This window comes from Acanthochromis polyacanthus, chromosome 7 (assembly GCF_021347895.1).
Source record: "Acanthochromis polyacanthus isolate Apoly-LR-REF ecotype Palm Island chromosome 7, KAUST_Apoly_ChrSc, whole genome shotgun sequence".
NCBI classification, from domain to species: Eukaryota; Metazoa; Chordata; class Actinopteri; family Pomacentridae; genus Acanthochromis; species Acanthochromis polyacanthus.
The window spans coordinates 23,853,303-23,878,604 of record NC_067119.1 but is presented as its reverse complement, the minus strand read 5'-3'; the positions used below and the strand labels follow the sequence as shown (position 1 = coordinate 23,878,604).

The window sequence follows — 25,302 nt, the reverse complement described above, 5'->3', positions numbered from 1 at the left end:
GGTTAATAATTTGTGGCTTTTTTGACAAGAATTTACCACAAAAAAACTATTTTATGTCTAAGTGAACACATACTTCTACAAAGTGATTAGTTAAAAATCTAAAATGTGTGTAATACGTGTTTGATAATTGAGCCTCAGCAGATAGATCTCCATCAGCCTTGCACATGTGGACGCTGCAATATTGCCCAGTCTTCTTTGCATAACTACTCAAGCTCTGTCAGGTTGCGAAGGGATCATGAGTGAGCAGCGCTTTTCAAGTCCACCCACAAAGTTCCTGTACTTCACTGCATTCATTTTACCCTCTAAGTCTACCCTCCAGAGCCAGCTGCCAAGAAGATTCTCCACATCATGATGCTGCCACCACCATGCTTTACAGTACAGTGGCGATGTTGTGTTTGTGCTGATGTGCGATGTTTATTTACCAAGCACAGTGTGTACTCTTGATGGTCTAAAAGCTTAATTTTGGTCTCATCAGTCCAAAGAAGTCTCTTTCAGTTGACTTCAGAGTGTCCCACATCCCTTCTGGTGTACGCTAGCTGAGATTAATATGAGCTTTTTTCAGCAGTGACTTTCTCTTTGCCATTCTCCCATGAAGCTATGACTGGTGAAAAACAGGCAACAGTTGTATGTACAGTCTCTCCCACCTCAGCCACTGAAGCTTGGCACTTCTTTAGTGGAGTCATTGCTGTCTTGGTAGCCTCCCTCACCAGTCTCTTTCTTGCATGGTCACTCAGGACTCAGGGTTGCCTGCTCTAGGCACATATAAACATGTGCCATGTTCCGTCCCATTTTTAATGGTAGATTTAACTGTAACTGTACTCCAAAGGATATCCAGTGACTTGAATGTTCTCTTGTATTCATCCCTTCACATATGCTTTTCAGTAACCTTTTCACTGAGTTGCTTGGAGTTTTCTTTTTGTCTTCCTGATGTAGCAATAGCCAGGAGTACTGATTCACCAGTCTGGTGTCTTTATACTACAGTCACTTGAGAAGCATTCACTGTACTCAGATCATCTCCATTTCACTAACCATGTGAAGACCAATTGGCTGCATCTGTGTTATATTACATGTGTTGCTTTATGTTAGGTTAATTCTCAAAGACTTAGTTTGCAGTATCCCTTACTGTATTGACTGAACTACCCAGTGAGTCCAATGACTGTCACTTTAATCGAAAGCTGTGTGATGAAGATAACTTCAGAAAATTATAATGCACCTTAGTTTTGTTTACATACATGTAGTTGTCTATGCCCGTGCGTGTTTCTTTGTGATGTAACATGTTCACAGCTTAAAGAATCTGTCGAACTCTTTCCATAGAATGCTGTCTAGGTTCACACAGATATACTGTATGTATGATGTATATGACTGTTTTCTCTTTCATTCCCTCTCTCTCTCTTTCCATCTCCCCCTCTCTCTTTCTATCGCTGCAATTTTTCTTTCTTTTTGATAATACTTAGCTGTCAGCATCTGGAGACTGTTTGGTCCTGGGACTGTCTCAGGTGCATATTTGTATTTTATATTTTCTGGGGGGACAGTATGGATCCCTGTATATTCAGTAAACACATACACAAACAGTGCACACCCTCAAATGTCCCTTGACAGTCATGGCTGAAGGATGCTGGCAACAGGTGTGCAGTTGGGATGCTATTGTGACGGTGCTGGCAGGTGCACACACACATAGTATACACACACACACACACACAAACACACCGCGACACATGAACAAATACAAAAGACAGTGCGGGGAAACTCTGGAAAATAAATAAATAAACTAAGACACTGTGTGAGAGCTTGTGACAGGAAGCCAGTCTCGCAGGGCGGTGTGCTCCACTGCAGCGAATTAACCCCAGGAAATAATTGCAACAATATGCAAATGCTGTTTAGATAATTCACTACACTGCCATGCCAGGTAGTCAGTCACGCTGTTGCCTGCTGCTGAGGATACTGGCAAAGAGTGTGTGTGTGTGTGTGTGTGTGTGTGTGTGTGTGTGTGTGTGTGTGTGTGTGTGTGTGTGTGTGTGTGTGTGTGTGTGTGTGTGTGTGTGTGTGTGTGTGTGTGTGTGTGTGTGTGTGTGTGTGTGTGTGTGTGTGTGTGTGTGTGTGATTGAATGATGGAGTCAGGAGCATAGCACCACACCTTGCATCCATGAAGACATTAACCTTGCAATGTTTTTGTTGAATTATTTAATTTTTATTATTGCTAATAGCATAGAAACATGTAAAACATTCATCTCACATTGACTAAAAAGTAGTATGTTGTCGGTTATCACTCATGTGCCACATTCTGTCTATTATCAGGTATTTGGACTTTATTTATGAAGTAAATGTCACATGCACAAACATGTAGAAGTGTTATGTACAATACCAAAACCTTGCCTGATGTCTCCTTGTCAGATGTTGTCACTAAAGGATAGGTGGAGAAGTGGACAAAACAAGAGACGGGGGAGTGCAAAGAAGAACAGGTGGCATCAGTGGAGGAGAAAAGAAGGTAGAAAGAATGAGGAAGAGAGGCAGGCTAATGAAATGGGCTTCGCAGATGAAGGGTGACATGGTGGTGGAGAGAGGAGGGAGACTTCAAAGTACTTTGATGTCACAGCCTTTCAGACAGACAACTCTGCTTCAGCCATCCACTCAGCACATGCCGGATACCACATAGACACACACGGGCAAATGCACCGCACTTGATGGCAGAAGGGCAGGGCAGAGTGAAGTTGCCTGCTCTTGCATCACACTCTGTGAATGGAGGTTGGTGCTGACACTACAACCCCCTCATGCTAATCTAGCACAAACACAAACACTCTGACAGGTTAATTTACCTCAAGACAAACACAGCAACAAAAACACACATCAGCACATCATCAAATAGTACAAGCGCACACAGACGTGTACACACAGATGCATGCAAGTGAAAACAGCACATCACAAGCTGGCTTACTTTGTTTTAAAAGTAAAGTTTAAATCATATTTTCTCTAACGTACGTGTGTGCGTGTGTGTTTTACACTTTTCCTCAATTACCACCTTTAAGAGAAGGAATGTTAAAGTAAATTAGCCTTCTGTGATAATTTACTGTGTTTGTAAAATGCAGGCACATTTAGTGAAGCTAACGGGACAGTCTCTAGACAGACACCTTCACTGTCCTTTGCCTTTGATTGCTGTTTCTTTTTTCACACCTACCTTCACAATGAACAGTTTGACACTCAATTAACAGATGAGGTTCCATTCTCTATGGGCCATTTGTTTGTTTATTTTGAGAATTTTTCTATGAATATATATGCTAATTAAGAGAAATGTGTATGCTTGCATGTATGTGTAAGTAGCATGTTTGCATCCAATATGGTAACAATATGTTGAGGTTTTGGGGTGTAGGATACAGGTGTTTCTAGTCAGCAAGGCACCATGTGTAGTGTAACCTCCTCTGGGAGTGTATTGTTGATTTCTATTGTGAACCAGACAGTTTGATGGGAAATCAAAGTCTAAAATCAATGTCACAAGTTCATTAACGGTTGCCCTTTTCTCGCCTGTACTTTTACTATTGTTCTTTCCAGCCTTGGATAAGCACTTACATCTCAGGTTAATTAAACATGTCTTCTTTTTACGTGTTCCTGCTCATTTGTGAGTACAGCTGTATACATGCAGATGGAGAGAACATAGGTGTATTCATTTGTGATTGCAATACTGTGCCTGAGTGAGTGTATTTTGTATATGCATGTGAATGTCTCTGTTGTTTTTTCCTTTGACCTTCCCCTAGTGTCTTCCCATTATGCCTCTACTGGTGTTTAGATGGCCCATCGATTCAGCAGCGGGGTACAAATTAAGATTTAAATGTTACGTCATCCTGCCTATTGAGTTTTACATTTGGGGCATTTGCAATATGCAAGACTTATTGATCTGCTGAAGTGTGGCTCTTTGTAGAAATCACCTCAGGCTACCACCACTTTTTTGTATTTCTCTCTTTTTGGCTGGCCCCAGGGTGCAGGTTTTGATGCTGCAGCATTAAAGCATCAATAGAGTTATTAAACTCTATTGATGCTTCACTCTCATTGGCTGGACACATCTTAAATGTTTTGTAGTTGCACAACTGAGTACGTCGGCAGCCTTCAAGCATATAGGATTTCTTTGTTATGGATATGACATTAGAGTTTATTTTTTGTGTTGCAGGAAAACGCCTCCTCCGAGGAACACGTGCAGTACGTGTGGGACCACTTTGTGTCCAAAGCCGCAGCCAAAAATGTCTTCATCGTGGCCCACAGCTATGGAGGGCTGTCTTTAGTTGAGCTGGTGAGTGTTTTAGTTTTCCGCTAGTCTTTCCTACCTCCCACCAGCATAAAGAGGCTTTGAGACACACAATACACTCCTGTCAGAGCGGCCACTATCATACATGTTGAAAAATCTGCATTTTCTAACTCGTATGCAAACAAGAATTCCAGGTTGCAACACAACACCTATGTACGCACACACACATTAGGATGTAGAAGAACAACAAAGTCTCAAACACACACACACACATAAATACGAACATGCAGAGCAGTATTAGCACGGGCCACCTCAGGTATACAGACAACAGAGTGATAGTGTGTGAAACATCGTGGAACGATTAAAAATAAAATGCATTTAGTTTCTTTGAGAAAGTGCTGCCTCTGTAAACAATCTGGTTCATCCTTGTCCTTGGGCACTAGCTGCCTCCTCTGCACATCAAGAACAACAGGAAAAGAGGGGAAAGAAGTGGATTGGATAAAAAATGAAGGAATGGCAGTACAACAACAGTGTTGCTGTTGAACCAGATTTGCTGCAGAGCATGCAGATCTCTCAGCCTTTAGAGAGACAGTGGATAGGTCGAAAGATGGTGGGAGGGAAGTGGACTTGACAGAATTAATGGTGCACTGGGGAGGGTGAAAATAAAAGTTTGGCCAGCTTGTTGGCTTTATAACCCTACCCTTCAGCTAAATGTGCCTACAGTGTGTCTTTTGTGGGTTATATGGAGGCCTCTGAGGTTAATGTTTTATTTTCTAGTCTTTGGTTTACTGTGATGTCTAGTGGGAGTGCGCATCACATATTGATCATCTCCAGCTCTTCTCGTAGTGTTTTAATAAGAGTTACCTACTGTAATAATAGTGCTTATGTCTGCAGATAGCCATTACCATTGTGGTGACTTATCCTGACCAAGACAGTATAGTATTTAAGAGATATAGCAGGTAGTGGGCATGCTTATGTTTGCACCCTGCTAACTTAGTACTTGCTGCTTGATTTATCATAGCCATGCACTGTGTTGGTAATGTGTTTCGGTAGTGTTAAAATCTTGCTGTGGCTTTGTATTTCGTTTTTTTATTGTATCATATAATTTCATATAATGTTTTAATTTGAAGATCATGATACCCACAGCTGTACTGTTTGCTGAGTGCACAAAGAACTTGATTACGCATGATATAATGCAAAAAAGAAAAAAAGATGCTTTTGTTTTCTGAAATCTCAGCAATCCCAATCTGCAGCTTGCTAGGCTCAGTGCCAGACTTACCGTTAGCCTAGTGTGCTAGTTGCAATAGCATCGTAGCATTTTAAGTGCTGTAACTGTGAAGGACTACATTGCATTAAGCTCTGCTACCCAACACATTGTGTAGATTTGTTTGCAAGCCTCTCTGTGATCACAGACCTGGGCTACATTGCAAGTCTGCTAGTTTCTTGATCTGGAGTCCCTATATCTACATTCCATATTGTTTAGGACGTATCTCACCTCATTTCTTGGGAAGGTAAGAAGGAAGGAGGGGGCACAATGAGGATACAGCTAGTGAGGGATTAAAGGTGGGCACTTGTCCCACTGGTGTTTGCAGGGATATTTTATTTTCCTTCTTTTTCTTTCACCTACTCTTTTTTGTTTTGTATTTTGTAATTTTAATTTGGCTGCTAAATATTCATGCAGTGTTTTGTCCGTGACAGCTTCACAATCTCCTGGGCTTTCTCACTGTGTGACGAAGACTAGCTATTCTCTCTATTTGTATCTTTCTGTCTCTCTGTGTTTCCTTCAGTCAGACTCTCTCTCTCGCTTTCTTTCTCTCTCTCTCTGTCTCTCTGTAAAGGCCTCAGTGAGGTTCTTACTGCTTTCTTTTATGTGATGTCCTCATCATGTGAAAACCCTCTTACGAATCCGCGTACAGTATGTGCATATATAAATGCATAGCTCATACCAGATGCAGTATGGAAAAAATAAAATCAAAACAGAGACTTGAAAGATCCCTGTGTTTGCTTTTGGTGACGGTGTGTTCAAATGTGTCCTTGTCAGGTTTCCCTTGAGGCCATAGCAGCTTCTGTTGACTATCTGTGTCAAAACTCCTTCACCTCTTCCAACCTGACACTAATACAAACACATTTACACATTTACGGTTTTTATTCACTTCCCTCAATTGCCCACCTATATCTATCAAAAACTTAGTGGAAAGAGAGAAGTCTCTAGATGTGGTTAAGTCAGATGTGCCAATTCTGAAGACAATCTTTAGTTTTTTGTGCCTTTTTACACTCTAGGTTTTTTTAGTAGGAATGTTTATATATGTGACAGAGTATTGTCATAAAGGCTGTTTGGATTTTTTTTTTGAAATGCACACAAACTTAGACACATACTTTACAGGAATAATATATAAAATTACACTTGGGATTTAAAGCAGCCACTTTGCATTTCTTTCTTGTTATTGCTGTATTTATGCAATCCTTAACCATAAGCATGCACACACGGAGATACATAAAGCCACACACACATTCATACACATACGCACACTCTACTTAATTGAGGAGAAAGTGGTCCAGCGGGATGGGATGGGAGGTGTGTGTGCATGAGCTGGCGAGTGCAGAGTGGAGCCTTGCGGGATGAACCATTTGACACATGAGAAGACCCAGAGAAAACAAGCTGTCTGTGGGTTAATTACTACTCCCCTTTGCAGTTAATAAATACATTTCTGATCAAGCACATCAAAAAGGCCCGCCATTAATTTTTCCTGCTCGCTCCCCTTGCTGCGGAGCATGTTAGCCCCTGTTTAGAGCACTCAAGTGTTTCAATGCAATTTGATTCTTTTAAAACACTTCACAGTGTGTACTGACTAATTATAGATACATCAAAGAGTAACTAACTGCCTTTGAATGAGAGCGCAAGAGAGAAAGAGAGGCTTGTGCTGCAGGGGGATGCTGCGCGCTCTTTCACCACTTCACCCCCACTCTTTTCACCCTTTGCCACTCTATATCATTTTTAAGCGATCACAGAATCCATCCATCCATCTCTGTTCCATGTTCTTCTTCCTGCTATCTCTCTCTTAATCTCTAGTCTCCTCTGACATCTGCTTTCATGCTTGGCCAGCCCGTTCCTTCTTGCTCCTTCCTCTGGTCTCTCTCAGCTGTAAACATGGATCATGTTCCCTCAATTGTCCTACTTTGTTTTTAATATTCCTATAGCCCTTTCAAAGTTTAAGGAATTTTCACCCTGCTGTGGACTAGCTTTCTCTCACTGTTTCTCCAGCACATGCACAAAACACACATGCATTAAATGGTGGTGCTTGTTTAGGTTCCAGGTTCACATTATCCTTTCTTCACCCAAGGACAAAATCTCACAACAAACCAGAGAGAGAGGAGGGGACCAAGGGGATCGAGCCATAGAGAGCGGGGGGCCAAATCCATCTCTCCCTCTGCTCAGCTTGTCTTTTCATCTTTCTTCATTGCCAGGAGTTAGGGGGGTGGACATGTAAGTGTAAGCAGTGGTGGTTGTGTTGAGGAAGGGTTGTCTAACCCGCACTAACCTCCCCGCTCACAGAGTGAAAAAGGAGCACTCTTATTGGATAGGACAGGGCAGCATTATATAAGGTCTTATGTAAGAATGCATCTGTCTCCCAGTACACAAATGTGTGGGTGCCAACCAGACAACCAGCCAGCCGCCACAACAGCCCCTCAAAAACATGGTTGCAGATTTTAAGTGCCCTCTGTGAACACATCGCATACATACAGTGCATGCTTGCAGAATATCGTTCTGTACACTTTCTGTATAGTGCCATCTGCTTCAATCTATAATGAATATACCTCGTCTTCTCTCTACCATCTTTGGTTTTGTGTGTGTGTATAGTGTATGTGTGATGTGGCAAGGTGTCAGATGTGGGAAGAGATGCTGGTGAGTCGGATAGATACGGAGGTTTTCTTCATTCCTTGTGGACTTCATTTCCATGCCATTGTGTGCACTTGATCACATTTACAAGTTGAAATACAAGTGAGAAAAGTAGTTGTACTGTATTGTCTGTGTCTCGTTAAGATTTCCTATTCATTAACCACAGAGAGTTTTCCAAACAAGCTCATTGTGATTTCCCTGTGCAATGCAGCTGTTTCATTTTTGCTTTGTTTGCATAGTCAGTCTTCTGGATTCTCACTTCTCTTCTGCTATCTTTATTACTATATGTACTGAGCCCTTTCAGCACAAAATGTGACATCCCAAAATCCGCTCTGCATTATGTCCTGTTTCCTGTCCTCATTTCCTTCGTCCTCCTAATTTCCTCTCTCCCACTTGTGGTGACCCTCAGGGCAGGGTTGCTGCCAACTATGCCCCCTGTGCAGGACTCCGGGTCTGGCAGTGGTCTGTATAGCTCCATGACTGGCATGGTAACAGCCCAGTGAACACATGGCGCTGGGCAAACATTACTGTTTCCAATTTTCACTCATTTTACAGCATGTCTCTGTAAAATCACAGAGATGTACATACAGTGGGATCCAAATTTCTGAGATCGCTTCTAAAGATATGTGTACATTGCATTAGTTTTGAATTTATTACAAATAGTAGATGACAATATCAGCTTCACAATGATTAAAAAGCCAAATCTCATATAGATTACGTACATGAGTTTCAGAATCTTAGTGTTTTTTATACCTCCTTTTTGCTTTGATGACAGCATGCGCTTGAGCTTTGGGACTTTTTTGCAAAAATCCTTCCTATGTTGTTTCAGCTTCATATGACAATCTTCCAAAGACCTTTTTTGCAATGTCAGGATTGTTTGAGATTTTCAGTCTTGTGCCCCATAAATGTCTCTGAAGAATGGAGGCCTACTTTTCCTTGTTCAGCGTGGAGCTGTTTTGGGCCAGGTAGTCAACATGGTAAAACACCACCCATACAATATGTTTTATTGGGACTCCATATACTGTGTACCACTGTCTCTCCTGGCCAGCTCCTTACATACATCGGTATGTCTTAGCCCATCAACTGCATTTGGCCTTGTTTCCCCTTCTGAGAAGTGGTTTAGATTACTTCAATGCTACTTGTCCTCTGAGAGCACTACTAGACAGCCTTCTTTTGAAAGTACTTTTGCTGATTGCTGTCCTGTGTTCTGTATTTAGCAAATTGTGTGTCTGTGATGAATCTCCTTTTCCATCTGTCAGTAAACAAAACTTGATGTCTTTTTTTGGTGTGGTCACTTTTGGGCTGCCTTGAATGCAACTGATGCAGTTTGTGCAAATTATTTTATGCTGGTCTCAGACAGTCGACTTTGAGGCCAATTTACCTCTATTTCACCCATACTGATCAGAGGAAAAATCTTATCTGGGATGTTCGTCTGAACTGATGTTCAGCTCAAATTATTTGGTGATGTGAGGGGCTTATAGATGCAGTCTTAAACCTCCCAAACTTCTTTTAGATTTGTGGGGGCAGCATCGATAATATTAAACATGTTTGATATTTAAAAGTTTAAACCAGGATGGTTATGATTATCATGGAAGCACATTCAGCAGCACACACTGTTGCCAGTCAACGCTAAATATTCCAGCCCTTGAGGCTAATGTTAGCTTGAGATATTAAAAATGATAGGTAAAATCCCACCTACAGTTCTCGCTGAAGAAACAGCAACCTGTGTTGACTGCATTTTCCCAACCATTTACTCATCCAGACTCATTTTTCCCTCTGCTTTTGCTTTTGCTTGTTCTCACAGCATTATGTCATTAATATTACGGCAAGCTGTGCACCACAGTCTCCATTTTGTTTACGTCTGTTTCACCATGAGATTAGGTGAGGTGGCGTACTGCTCCCTGACTGCTCCCTCTGACATGATAATCTCAATAATATTCTCTAGTGTGTCATTTATCATTATTTTCCAGTCTTGTAGTGTGTGCATGTCTGAGATTAGAACAAAAACCTGTAAAGATTCTCCTCGTGTATGATGCAACCCGATTTTGAAACGCCTGTAGTGTAGCTGTTTATGTATTGCTTTTTGAAGTCAGCAGTTGTGAATGCAGTCGATTTACCATTACAGTAAATATTCTGTCTTTCTTAACTCATAGCAAAGTTCAAATGATTCTCGGATGGATTGGTGATCACTTTGTTGGCAAACACAACACAAATGACACAAATTTGAAGGTATTGGATGTTTTGTTGTAGCCAGAAGTCACTCATTTTCACTCTCCTTCAGGTGTTTGTGTGTTCCTCTTAGCACCAATTCAAAATTGATATTGATCTTCTTACAGTATCTAAATTCCAGTCAGACGGCAAATAAGCTTATTTTTCCAAAGTGCTAGAGTATTCCTTTAAACTGCATCTGACTAAGTCCCTCGTTTATATTTATCAGAAATATTCTTTAACTACCAGTGCAGCTTTCACCTGAGTTCATCATCACACACACAAAAATCACTTCCATGTGTTGACAAATGAAGTCGTCCATTCGAATGCTGTGAAAATCCCCTCATCTAATGTTGTATGCATGTCTCGCCCGCCTTCGAAACTCAGAGTGCTAGCCTGTCTATTGCTTCTGGAGGGGATGAAGAGAAGGTTTGTTTTTATCTCAAGGTTCTCCATAGCTGGCGGGCTTGCAAGCGGTGCAGTTGTAGTGCAGTTTCCTGCGTGTATGTCTGTCTGCGTGTGCTTATGTGCACGTGTATGTCTACAAATGGGTGCGTGCATATTGTATGGGTCTGTGGAGTGTTTGTGTGCATGCATGTATGTATATGCACGCGTTTGTGTGTGTCAGCCCTAGCCTGGAGAAGCCTGTATCGTCCTGAGCAGAACAGCTTGGTGTGGAGAGCAGCTATCTGAGCCACGTTAGAGGAGGAGAGGGTGAGAGGCGATGATAAATGGCTGGGGCACACTAGCAGAAATTAGTGGAGCCGTATGCAAAGCTGTGGCGTTTTGTTTGATGTGAAACAAAAGGACCACCATGACAAAAGTGCCTGCCAGCCTGCACAGCAGGGCAGCAGCCCTCAGGACATACACCATCGCCACTGACAAAGTGTGTATGTGGATTTGCATGTGTGCACACGTTTTGGTACGGACTTGTGTGTGCACGTATGTGGTAATGCATGCATATCAGGCATAGTGCTGTTTTCTAGCCCTGTCTATATTATGTATATTATCACTGTCTGTGTTTTTGTGCTTCGCTTGTAATGACAGACAATGCCTGGCCCTTTGTACACCATGAAAAGACATGGTTTCTTCCTCCGTACAGCTACAGCATATTTGCTCTATTAAGCGGCTGAAATATAGCCGTCTAATTTCTTTGTGAATGAATAGAATCTTAGAGAGCGCCTCTCCTCTTAACATAAGGATGTAAATTGAACTGTTTAAATGTCACGGCTAGCAAGCTGATTTGATTTGAATTGATTTGCTTGTTTCTAGAAAAAAAGACCTCCCTTGCCAAACCTTAGCTGCGCTCGCTGCCACAGATAGACCAAGGTCTTTCTTTCCACCTCAACAACACATTGTAGGGCTCCTGAATTCTTCTATCTGCTGTGATTATGTACAAATGGCCTTCATTTGCCATCCATTTCAAAGCTGTAGTGCTGCATTGTGACTAGAGGCAGATGACGCAGACCAAATTACAGCGGGTTTGCTGCCTGAAAAGGATACTCGCACAATAGGCTTTGTGAAGTATTCCCTTCAATACTTTGCCATTATTCTCACCTTTGTTGGTGTTTCTCTCTATGTTTCAGGAGCATCTTTGGTTTCTAGATTGCATTTGTGGTGTCAGAGAGGACTGAAGGGTTGAAAATACTTTGCTCACCTCATGTCTCTCTTCTGCTATTCCTTCCAAAATTAGGGAAATGGATTTTGTGTTCTTTACTACATTTTTCAGTCGCCTTCGTTATTAATTCTGTCTCATTTTATTTTTGTCCATTTGCAAAACAATCAAGATCTCTGAATATAAGCACCATCTGTTGATGTTTTTGTTTTATTTTTATTTTTTGCATCTGCCTCTGTCTTACATATACTGCATTCCTCATTTTAGTGTGATTATTTTGTGCTGTCGTGGTAAACTGAAAGGGAAAAGCATTACAGTTGCTAGAGCTGGCAAGAATCCACTTTGCTCTGCCAAAATACCGAGTGAATCCTATTTGTCCACTGAGGTATCCTCCTTTATCATGTGTCCTCTTTGCTGCTAGCATCTGCTAGTCCTCTGATTTTATTTTCTTGTCAGACAGTTTCTCGTGTGTCACTAAGTAGCAACAACTAGTAGGTAGTTAGCTAGCTAGCTTACTAATCAGGAGTTGTGATCTTATCAATGAAAGAACTAGATTTCAGGAATGTTTTTATATAATACATGAGGCACATTTAGTCTCTATGCATTAAACAAATGCATGTAAGTCCTTGTATCCTTCTGTTATCACATACCACTTATACTGTCGACAGCAATGGGATTTTGATCAGTTGTATTTTCTCCTCTTTTTTAGTAATTTCCTGTATAGAGTTAGTGGCTTAACACAGATTTGCTTGGAGGACTGTTTCAATGCCGAAAAGATAGACTGTCAAGAGAGGCTCTGAGGAAAGTGATGTGTTGAGCGTTTTAACAGCCATTTCCCTGAACTTTGCTTCAGGAATGCTGCAGGTATAGATAGGTAGACACTAGTATGCCTCAGTACAGTTTATTTTTCTTGTTTCCCTACCTTCTCGTCCATGGTTACAGTATAAAAGTTGTCTGAGACATAGCCAACAACCAAGGGCAATTTCAAGGCATCACTGTTATTTTCAAACTTTTTAAAATCTTGGGGATATATGTCTTGTTTTGATCAAATTCTCCTACAGCGCATTCAGCCGCCCAGAGGCAGACAGGGAGCTGTTGCTCTCACCTCAAGCTAAGATGCAGGAACAGTCGATACTCTTCAGGACTTCACTTCCTACATACATTGCAGTTTCCATCGTCAGTTCAAGAACCCTTCTTTCTCTCTTTATGTCTTTTATGTCATTTAAAATGTCTCTTTCTGTCTTCTCTCTTTCTCGTTTTCCATCTTCTATCACTCGTAGTAATAGTTTGAGTAAAAAGCTCTCCCTTTTTTCATTGACAATTCACTAAGTTGCAGTATGTAATTTTTCTACACGCATTCTGCATACAGACAGAAAAGTTATCCACCTTCCCATCGCCACAGTTACCTTGTATATAATGAAGGCGCTGCTTCTAATTGGTCTGTGAAAGCCTTTGATTGATACCAATTTCAATCTCCAGTATATGAAGACATTACTAAATGTCAGCTCTTCGTTTTGAATAGTTTGTCTTATTTAGTCCTTGGTCTGACCATCCGTAGTGCTAAATGGCCGAGCAAGCTTTCACCAGGTCGTCACGGTTACCCACTCCTCTCCTTCGTTTTTCAAAACACAAAGATGTTGCCATGGTAATGTAATTGAAAATCATTACATCTCAAACAAGTATTGTTGAGGTGACTATTCATAAGTCTCCTCTAACCTTTTTGTCTTCCTGGGTTTTTTTCCCCCCTAGTGAAAAGGAAGTGCAAAATCCATCTGTCCTCAGTGCATCATTGTGCAACAGCTCTTTTTAATGTCTCTTGTCCTGCCCCACCCAACCCACACCCCACCTCTTCAACACAGGGTCTTATTCACCACTTTATGATATAAGACGCAGAGCTAGTTGAAGTTCATTTGAGTTCAGTTAAATCTTAAGGGATTCATCATTACATATTTACTGGCTGAGGCTGATCTTGCTGTAAGGTTCTACCCTTGTCCCATTGATCTAGTGCGCATGTTCACTCCTGAGGTTACAGGACGTGCTTCCATTTGCATAAGGCCCTGGGCAAGGTTCTTTCCACCATTGATTGGCCTGTCCATGAGCGCCCCGTGCCTTCTCACATTGATCACTTTGTTTTTTCCCGGAGACAGTGCTACTCAGAGTTCAGCTGCAGCTCTGGCATATCAGACCTGCCGGAGGAAGGGAGAGAGGCTGACAGAGAGAGAGAAAAGAGAGGAAAAAGAAAAAGAGGGGCAAGTAGGAGTCATAGTGGATAGATGAAAAACTTTAGAGCCAATATCTTAATAATTTTGCATATTTTTTCTTTGAATTTTGATGCTAAGACTATAAAGACCAATTTTCCCATGCCACCCCTTTGTCATCAGTTTTTCAGCCCGATTGATTAAGCTGCTAGACTAAGTAAATGCAATAAAATGATGTGCACTACTTTTACATGAGTTAACACACAGATCCATATATGTAAATAATTGGGTTTGCAATATTATATACAAAATCCAGCACACTGACAGATATTACCATTTTCACTCAAACCTGAATTACTGCTGAACCTGAGTAGCCCTCCTCCCTTCTTGTTCATCTTCACCCTCTGCTTCAACCCTGGTCTGCTTGTATCAGTGTGCTGCAGCGAAAGCTCTCCTCTGTGCTGTCTTACTTTGTTTTTCCCCTTTTCTTTCTTGCTTGCTTGGACAGTTTCCTTCTCTTCACCTATACACTTGGTCAGAGAGGATGCTGTCTTGCTTTGCTTGGACTTTCCCTGTTGTGCAGCATGTTTTATGCTCTTTGGAAATCAATTTTAATCTCAGTTTTCTGTTTGGATTTGTAACCATGTTTATGACTGACAGACCCTAATTGTATACTATGTGTGGGGTATCATGTGCTTATAAAGCACTAGTGACCATAGATGTGAATTTAGAAAATCTTTGCAGTTTTGCATAGTCTTGACTTGTACTGAGGTTGAAGAAGCACAGCTGTTTTTCCTAGAGAATTCATTGCCGTAAATTTCTATTCACAATAACTCAGAGGTCTTATCATCTAATTGTATCTTTCAGTATTAAATTAAGGCTCATGTGTTTGCGTTTTGATTTGCGCATATGTGCCATTGTGTGTTTATCCAGCATGGCGTCAGTGGCGGCGCAAGGCTCAGACTCCCATGATGCACCTCTTCTCTTTGTTCTGCTTTGTGAAAGCAGTATGCGGCTTTGTCTGCCTTTCTCGTTCCTCTCGGCTCGTTGCCTTAGCGGCAAGGTCTCGCTCCCTTCTCCCTCTTCTACTTCAGACCTCTCTCGGTCTTTCACTCGCTCATTAATGCTTGTTGGCCATTGCTGTCCACTTTTTCGCTCCTCTCTGTCATTTGTTTCCTTTAACCGTTCCTCTTAATTCGCAACCAAACTCGCCTTCACGTAGTCCTTCTTCCTTTGCCCCTTGCTCCTGTTTTTAAAAGTATCAAACCACTCCCCGTTGCTTTTTTTTTCTGCGTCTGTCACACTTCTCTGTGCTTCTTTGGTCACCCCTCCGCTCTCGGCTCTTTCTTACCACTTATCTGTAAACTTTCCTCTTCTCGTTTTCTTCTTTTTATCTCGTGCTCTGGAACCTATGGTCTTTCGCCTACTCTTTGCTCTTCCCCTTTGCTTCTGATTCAGTCACTTTCTCTTCCTTTCTCTCTCTTAACCTCAACTTCACATTGAACTTGCTGCTGCAGTCTTTGCCAAGAATTGTGATCCTTCACTTGAGACTGACCCCACTTTCTCTCTCCTACACACCTTTTTTTTTTTATATTTGTCTTTTTCGACAAACATCTCAGTCCAAAGCCACTCATTTCCTCAATGATTCATCTTTCTCACAATTCTTACTTGCTGCATTACAAATTAATCTCTACAGTGCTGTTTATTTTGTGTGAAAGTGGAATTGTTGTCTCCATATCATCTAAAATGCCACATGAATGATCTGCAAAAAGCTTGTTTTATTCTTCCCTGAAAATGCACGTTTAGGAAGTATCTCCAAGTGTTTTTGCGAGAAGATTTTTTTTTTTTGGTGTTTGTTTTGTTTTTCCTCTTATTCCTTTTGCTCAAACTTGCCTTTCATTGTCTCGCATTCTCTGTTCCCACTGCGATGTTTCCAGCTTTCACCTGCTGTGTCTGTGTGTGTCAGCTGGTTACGACCTAGGTCACCTTCACCAGAGAGGGAATACAAGTGCTTGACATGAGGTTTGAATGTGTTGAAGATGACATGTTGACAGCTCAAATGAATCACTTGTCACTTGTCTTTTTTTTTATCCTCCCCCCTTGTTAATTCTGCCATTAGAATGCATACAATATAGGAGAGGAATCCTGAGATCGCACAGGGTTGCAGATTGTCTAGCATCAATCGAATTCAACACTTTGAATCCAGTTTGCTTTTCTGTGTGTGTTTTTTTCCTCTGCCCTCAAGACTGTGAATGGTCTTATTCTGTGGCAAAGGTAGAAGGAAGAATAAGTCTTAGGAACTGAAAGGAGAGAAAGTGTTATTTTTGAAAAGCTGCGAGGCACAGCTCGGCGGATCCTGGTGCAAATGTCAGTGAACTCAGTGACTTTAGGGTTGAAGTTTAAACCCTTTCTCCCTCCGCTGCCCCTGTGTCTCCCATCTTCTCCTATACTTTCTTTTTTTCATCCAAACTCTACATCTTCATCCACGCCCACCCCTATCACCCGCTCTGTCTTTCACTGCTTTGAAAGTTCAGTGAATGCAGTGTTGGTATTCTGTAGTCTTTGCGCTTTGCTCAGTTCCAGGGTCACAGCACTTCTCTTTTTTTTTTTTTTACCCTTTATAGAGAATTTTTTCAGTATCAATGCATAACTTGCAGACTGTGTGGTTTGTTTTCTTCACATATCTTCCGTGTTTTAACAGACAACACAATGATGGGAGTCATGGAAAAGGGAAAATCATGCAGTCATCATGTTTTTCTGTCTTTTCTGCGCTTTAAGCTTTGTATACCCCGTTTTGGCTATTCATCTGATCTATTTCCGATTCTGTAGCCTCCAATACTTATGGAAAGCCTAGTTTGAATCCTTTATGGCAATTTTTTCCAGGGGTGTGTTTTAGTTATGTACCTGCAGTAAAACATATTTAATTTTTTAAGCCTGGAAAGCTGACAGTGAAAAGAGATGAACTGTTTTATGTGCCATTTTAAGGCTTTATGTGCTGTGAAATACGATGGGGTTATGAAAGACCAAAGGAAGGCAGAGAGAGGAAGGGAGAAGAAGAGCGAGCGAGAGACTCCTGGTGTAGAGCAGCCTTTGATGTGTTAGCCGACTCGGAGCTGAATGTGGAACTCACTGAAGGGTAGGCCTTGTTTCATGGTGGGAATTTGAAACTGGATGTGCTGTCCGAGTTAAAAAAAAAATCCACAAACAAACAAAAAACACACACATGCAGATTTTTTTTCTACACATTCATGTTTGGATACAAATGTTTTTATGTTATGTGTGTGAAGATTCTCGGTCATCCAGGTTATGGCTCATCCTGCTGTTAAAGCATGAGTTTGCATTTACTCCAAAAAGCTAAAGTGACAGAATAGTATATTTTCATTTTAACCCCATCATGTTAGTCATTAGTTTGTAGTTCATGTTCAGATCAGTTAGGAGGCTACATCAGGGGGCTTTGTAATTCACAGTCGGCGTGTGTGTCCCTGTCTCATATATATTCTGCTTTCCTATTAGATGGCTTCGCACTCAGCGATTCCTCTGGACTCTTCTGACACTGGCTTTCATGCATGGCCTGCCTGCCTCTCTTCCTCCCTTTCTCCCCCTCTCACTCTCTCGCTCCCGCGGCCTTGAACATTGAAAATATCTTGGTGGTCTCACACAACTTTTAACCCCCCTCCACCAACCAGCTAACATGTACAATACACCCCCCATCACCGAAACCCGCTTGTTAATTTCCACCCCTTCTTCATCCATCCTGCCTGTCTCCAGTGTCTTGCCCCCTCCACCTTCCTCACCCATCTCCCTGCCTGTGCCGTCCACATGTGAAGCCATTTCTCTCATGAATTAAGCCTCTTCACCTCCCACCTCTCTCCACCTCTCTCTTTTCCCTTTGCTCTCCTTTCGCAACTGTTTTTGTCTCTTCGCTTGGGGTGATGGTTAGTTGATTTGGTCTGAGTTCTCTTTGATGAAAACACTAGGGGGCACTGCCTGTCCTTTGTTACCCCTCTCTTTCCCTTAGCAGGCTTTGATGCATATGTATTTTTTGCATGCGCGTGTTTTGCCTTTGTCTGTGTGCTCATGCATGTGCTCCTGTTTGTGTTTGCATTTCGTTAAAAAGCAGTCCCTTGTCTGTAATGGATGACACAGATCTGCATTCAGACAGACAGGAAGGCAGGAAGGCAGGCAGGCCGCAGGTCTCTGGTGGTCATCAGGGCTAGTGCTCGGCACCCATCCGCATCCCCCTGTCCTCACTTTCACCCCTTGTTTCTGTTTGGCAAGCCCAGGGGTGTGGGTTAATGAAAAGGTCTTGGACCACCGAGAAGAGCGACAGTCATCTCCCAGTCACCTCTGCTCACCTCCGGCCCTCAGAGACCCTCTCTCCATGACAGGCCCCCCATCTCCATGTCTCTCTCTCTCCACGTCGGCCTCTGTCCCCTGGGTCGCACCATATCATCTGGCTGCCCATTGGCCGGCAAACACAGCATTAGACAAAGGTAGATAAACTTAAAAAAAGAGAGGCCGGGGCATTTTCACACTGGAGAGTTTTTCTGTATAAGGAAAAAAGGATAATGCATGAGAGCAGCTGCCTTGTTTATCCAAAAGCCTGGCAATTTAGACAAGGGACCTCGATTGGATTCGGGTCGGGTCAAGGAGGAGCCGGCCCCAAAATCAGTTCAAGACACCAGACTTGGAAAGACGACAGAGAGGATTCAGATCTTTGTTTCTACTCTGCTGGTTGAGAGCTTGTCGCTCCACTTCATGTGGCCACACCAGTAGTTTTTTTTTTGTTTGTTTTCTGTACATCTTTCCTATACATACAAGCCATACTGTGTAATTAGTGATAAATGCTCTCTTCCCTCATGTATCCTTAAGTCTGCTGATGAATGTGATTGTTTTTGAAGGAAACTCTGAATTATTGATTTGTTGTGTTTTATATGGTAAGCAGACAGCTGATGAGGGGTGTTTGATAGTGCTAATTGGCAGCTCCCGTCCATGCAGTGTGTGGATGGTGGTGGGTTGGGGCTGGGCGAAGTGAAGCGCTGTTATTGTTTAGAGGTGTCAAACCCAACACAGAACAAAGAGGACGGGAGAAATGTGCTGTGCTCGCCTATCAGTGTGCTGAATGCAGCCAAAGTACACACACACACACACACACACACACACACACACACACACACACACACACGCACGCACGCACGCACGCGCACGCACGCGCGCGCGCGCACACACACATTTGTATAAATATATATTATATATATATGTGTGTATGAATGCACATGTGTCTGTCCATCCAAACACACACACACACACACACGGCAGCACACTACCTGGCATCATCTGCGACAGTTCACTCAACACTGACACGCACGCACGAACACAAACACCTACTACCGCACACATGCACACACTTAGAAAAAACAGTTTGAAAATGACAAGATAATCACCACATTCAAACTTACCTTCAGCTCTGGGTAAATGCCTTTCTCTGAGATAAACTAATAAATATATTTTCTTTTCAAATGCGCTTCACTGAAGGCCCTAATTACCATACGCTGACAAAGACCTGACAGAGGTGTAATAGTTAAAAGGTAATTTCACTACAAGTAGGAGTTTGGGTAGGGAAAAGGGTCAGTGCCACCCCCCACCCTGCCTCCACCTCTCTCTTTAGCGGTTTATTCACGCTTTTCGAGGACTTTTTGCATGATTGACTGACAAGGTCTTTTTCCGAAATAGCATCTTCAGTAATAAGAAATAATTGACTCCCTAATCAAAAAAGGGTTCATGGAATCCACAAACCCAACTGTAATCTTCTGTGGCATTTCCAGCAGAATTGACAGTCCTCATAGCTTGAGGCTCTATACCACTTTGATTTAATTGCTTTTTTCATAAGATTAATAATATGCTTTATACTGAATTGTGTGTGCTCCGTGTGTGTGTGTGTGTGTGTGTGTGCACCTCATCCTCCTCTCAGGCTTTGTTTTTAATCAACAATATCACTTGAAAAGAACTTTAACTGGTGTGCTTTTTTTGTAAATTTTACATTTAATTTATTAAGGGAATCATTGTTGTGTAATTTTATTAAGTACTAAAGTGTAATGCTGTGGTTGTTGATCACATAATTTATTAAACTACACTCTCAATCACTTGTAAAGAATAGTAGAAGAACAAAAGTAACTGATTCTACATGTGAGTGTTGTTACTTTGTATTTAAAATATGTAGTGTCACCTATTGTTAGTATATTATTATTAGTATTATTATCATTTTTAATTTAATACTTTTCTAACACCAATGTGCAGAATCTCATTAATTTTAGGAAGGATTCCCGTGGTTGCTGGCTAAAATACAACCAAAAGTTTGAACTGTTACTTTTTGTTTTGCTTTTTTGACAATCTGTTTTTGCTATTAAGTCTGATCCAACAGAACATTATGGTACAATTTAAATTCATTTTTCCCCCTTTAAAATGCCTATTAAATCAACTAATTGAATTACTTTGTATTTTCTTATATCCTACATTAGTATTATTTTTTTATCTTTCGGTCTTGTGTCTTGATTACTTTGGGCATAAAAATAATAATTTAAGTGAGTATGCCTTGAGAACTGCAAAGTTTTTACATGATGGGGCAAATTAACTTGTAGCTTCCCCCAGTCTGTCCAATTTGTAATATGGCCTCAACCCTCTCTTCTTCTCTTTCTTTTCTGACTCATCTTTCCACTCGTTAAAAAGCTGTTTTAAATCATGGCTGGTGGCAATGAGAAGTTAATTTCAGATTGTTATATATTACCATTAATTTCAGTTGGCCTTCTGTAGTTTCTCCTCCCTCACTCTCTCCTTCCTTTGAGTACAGGGGCTTCACAGAACCTTTTTTTTTCTTTTTTGGGCCTCTCTCTTTTCTCCCTGCCCCTCGGCACAGGAGACGAGCAAATATGAAGGAGCAGAGTTTGATAACTGAAGGGAGGAAGACTCTCTTTGTCACTTTCGTTAGCACTGTCTTTTACCTCTCATCTTTTTTTCCCCCCCAAAACTTTTTTTTCACTTGTCCATACTGCTTTGTAGAGATGGGCTGAGTGGGCCTGGAAGTTAAAACAAAACATGTCCCCTGAGAATTCAACTCCTGCAGCCCTGGAGGGACACACACACACACACACACACACACACACACACACACACACACACACACACACACACACACACACACACACACACACACACACACACACACACACACACACACCTGATTTGCCAGTTATGTGCAGGGCAGCATGCACTTTGGGATTTTTTTTTTCTTTCTCTTCCTCTTTCCCCCAATCACAGCTAAGGTGAAAAACAGTCCACTGAGTTATTTGGTAGATTTTGCCGTCAGCCGCTTCTGAAACACATACAGTAGCTTAACTTTATGAGCTGATTTGTGCAGCATAAAGTCAATTTGTATGTAACTTGTAACTGTGACCACTGAAAAATAAAAGGGCTTTTCTTGATAACAAGCAAAGTGGGAAAAAAAAGTCGCTCAACTGTTAAAATTTAGCTCTACTTCAGCCTCCTCACAACAAATTTAGAAGAATAGAGTGAAAATTCCACATCATCTCTTGTCGAAATTTTCTCACTACACCCCAATTTAGAAATGCTGGCTTGAATGCCAACTTTGGGCTCAGTTAGTACAAGGAATCAGTGTTTATCAGCCCCTAAGGCAGCGTGTGTCTGTGCGTCTTAGAAATGGACAGCAGTACCCGATGGATATTTAACACATTAGCTTTGGCAGAGCTGAGAGTGGTGTGAAAACACACTGATTTCCTAAGTGGCAATCATATCAGCCTCACCATCAGAGAGGCATCAGAGAGCAAACATCTGTGTGTGTGTTTGTGTGTGTGCCCCAGAACATGCGTACAAACTGTTTCTGCCCATCATTTAGACACTGGTTCTTACTGTTTAAGATGTCTACAGTAAACTTTGCCAGTTTAGTAGTGTCTGTGTGCCTCAGCAGGATTAGTCGAATTTGTTTTTTGTAAAATGATGTGCGTCATAGTGTTTTTTCCTTTTTTTTAAACAGACATTTTTATGCGTGTTGTGATATAGTTTGGTACGTATTTCTGCATTCTGTTTACATTGTGATTTATTTTTATCTGATGTTTCAACCCTCAGTCTGTCTCTCTTTCTACCTGTGTCTATCTTTCTAAATCTCTTCGCTCAGAGTTTTCCGCATTTTTCTCGCAGTTGCTCAGATTCTGTTGTTGCTTACGCCTGCTCTCCATGTGTATCTTTTCCTGCCTGTCTGTGGTAAGCTGCCTCCTCCCTGCCAGGGTTCAGGGAGCCCTTGGTTTTCCTCGATGTCAGTATCACCCTGAGTTACAACCCAAAGGTCTCAGCCTGCTCCTCCACCCACTTCTCGTTCACTCCCTCCCTCCGTCAATCCCATTCTCCCCTGCCCTTATCCATCCTCGTCTCCAGCCGAGAATCACCCATCCGAAACTATGTTAAAACAGGGTCATCCCCCGGTGTACACTTAAAGGCTGTCCCTTTAACCTGCTCTGAAATACTTACGGCTATTATTATAGCTTATAAATCATTAAGAAAGTTTAATTATACGAAAATTTCATGGTGGAAATGTGCAAGCTGACACATGGGAAGGGGAATTTAATGGGCCAGCAAGTCCCAGCACCGTGAGGGAAAATATTGAGGTTAGGTTTCTATTTTACAGCATTGCCAGAGGGTTGGGAGACAGGGAGGAAGACAAGAAAGAAGCACTTTCAGAGCGAGAGAGAGAGAGGGAGAGAAAAGGCGAGCAGTGATGAGGAGGCCGGGACTGTATTTAGTGCGCAAAAGTTTATTTCTCGTTTCACTCCGTGGGCCAAAGCTTTTAATATGGCCAATGATTTCAGGCATTGCCCTCTTCATACCTTGGGCCGGTTTTCTTAACTAAGATGCATTCTAATTCACTTGGATTTTAATTAGTCAATATGCCATAATTTGACTTTGTTTAGTGACGTTTAATTAGAAATGACCATTTGAAAAATCTCTCTCATTGCTCTTGCTAGACAATACATAAATACATTGAACTGTTAATGTTTGAAAACTTTGTCTACTTCTTCATTTTGTCAGTACCATTAAAGTGTGGATATTATAGGGGTATTGGTGACATTGCTGGAGCAACCTGAGCAATGACTAGCAGTCTTCACTGTGACAATGTAAACTGATCAAACTGTTGGGAGCTCACATTATTAACACGGTGCACATGTTAATAAGAAATTAATTAAATTCTGCTGCAGCAACTATGATGTGGGGCCATAAGTCTGAAGAGTTGCTTGGCTTATCTGGTCGATATGATTTGAATATAATGCCACCACAATAAGAGTTGTTAGTCAAGTGAAAACCAACAGGAATTCAAAAGTTCATGGACTCATTATTATTTTATAGAATTTTATATCACTAGCAGGAACAACAAAGTCACTGATTATGAAGACAGTTGTGCAGAGAGCTACAAACAGTAACATGAAAAGTAATATGAGAGAAAGTGTTTTTTAAATAAATGCTTCCTAGCACATATCCACATGCACAAACCGACTCCCCCACATATTGAAACTCTCATTCAACTCTGTCCTGAAGACACTAAATCATATTTTTTTATTAGGTGAACAGCAGTTTCTTTTTCTCCAGGACACTATTATTTATGAGTGTTCTCTTACCCACAACACAATCCATCCCTTCCTTCTTCCCTCTCTCTATCCCTTCATCCCTGCCCTCTCTCTCTCTCTCTCCTCTGTCCTCTCTTCCCGTCTTCCTCTTGTTTTCCATGCGGGCACAAGCGGGGCACAGCGCCCGCAGCCGGCAGGTTTCCTGGCACGCCGCTCCTCATCCTCTGCCTTTTGTTTCCACCAGTGGACAACCATTCTCCACCTCTGCTGTGTCAGTAAATATTTATTGGCCTTCCTTTTCCTCACCACCCCCACTGATGTTGGTGTGTATCTCCGTGCATCTGAGTGTGTGCACTAATGTGTGTGGTTTGCATGTTTATACCCACACAGAATCCTCCCCGACACGTACACGGACACGCACCACCTCTCACTGCCCTGTGTCCGGTTGTGTCACTCACACAGTTCAGCATTGCCCCCTTCTCGCCCTGTCGCTCCACCCGCCATCCCCCCTTTCTCTCTTTCTCTCTCCCTCATCTTCTCTCCATCATGCATTTGGCGAACAGCCAAGAACAGGAAAGAGGAAAGAGAGGAGGAAGTTATTGCAGTTTTCTCCTGCTCTCTCCCTCCACCTCTACAACCCTGCCACAACCAGAGTTCATACACTGGAGAGTCGGAGGGGAAAAAACCCTGCGAGTAAATGCACATGACCTCAGTGAGCAAAACCTCTGCACACTCCCACAACACCAAAGGTTGCACATACACAAACACACTCCCTGTCGCTCCCTAGGGCCCTGTGGCCTCGTGCTACAGAGGGCTTCCTTCCTGCGGTTAAGACAAAGGAAACTGGGGACCGACTGGGGACCTGGGACCGCTGCTTCAAAGCCACAGGAAACGCTGGTGTTGTCTCTTCCTGTGGAGGGTGTTGGAACGTGGGGGGCCAGCTGCCTGTGTTTTCACAGCCAGGGATGAAGTGGGATGAGTGTGATTTGTGCGTGTGTGTCACAGATAGGATAGGTAAAGTCGCTGAACCCGCTGCTCTATCCCTCCTGTCCGCCTTACTTTGAGCTGAGATCATTTAGCAACATATCGTATGTAGATGGAAATAGGAGAGACAGCACACACACATCCTCCCCGTGGTGAATCCCCTGGTTATTATATGTTACATTATACGATTATATGTGATGATATGAGAAAAATGACTGTGAGAGCATTGGTCAGCATTAATGTTTGTTTTCCCTTGCCTAGCCCTTGCCACTGTCTTTGCCGAGTCTACGCATGCTTTCAATGTGTACATGTTTGTGTGTGTTTGTGTTTGTGCCCCTCTTCCAATGTTGTTGTGTAGGGATTTACGGGGGTGTATGTGTTGTAGTGTGTCTGCGCCATGTGTTTTCAAACCTTCCGGTGTGCTCCCACATGCATGTTTGTTTGTTTTTTCTGTGTTCGCCCTGGCTTCTCTGATGCTCTCCTCTTACTCTCTGGCAGCAACAGGACAGTTAATCAATCAAATATTTAAGCAGTGCTTC

The 25,302-nt window shown here is 42.1% G+C and overlaps 1 protein-coding gene across 2 annotated transcripts in view; it reads left to right on the top strand.

Moving 5' to 3' along the window:
• fam172a (family with sequence similarity 172 member A) overlaps positions 1 to 25,302 on the top strand; it is a 158,812-nt gene that overhangs the window by 70,420 nt on the left and 63,090 nt on the right. Inside the window, exon 8 of one of the 2 annotated variants that reach the window (XM_022192641.2) lies at positions 4,157 to 4,276. The exons of the other annotated variant lie outside the window; for it this stretch is intronic. Coding sequence (XP_022048333.1) covers positions 4,157 to 4,276 — 120 coding nt within the window. The remainder of the gene's footprint in view (positions 1 to 4,156; positions 4,277 to 25,302) is intronic. 2 annotated transcript variants of the gene reach the window in all.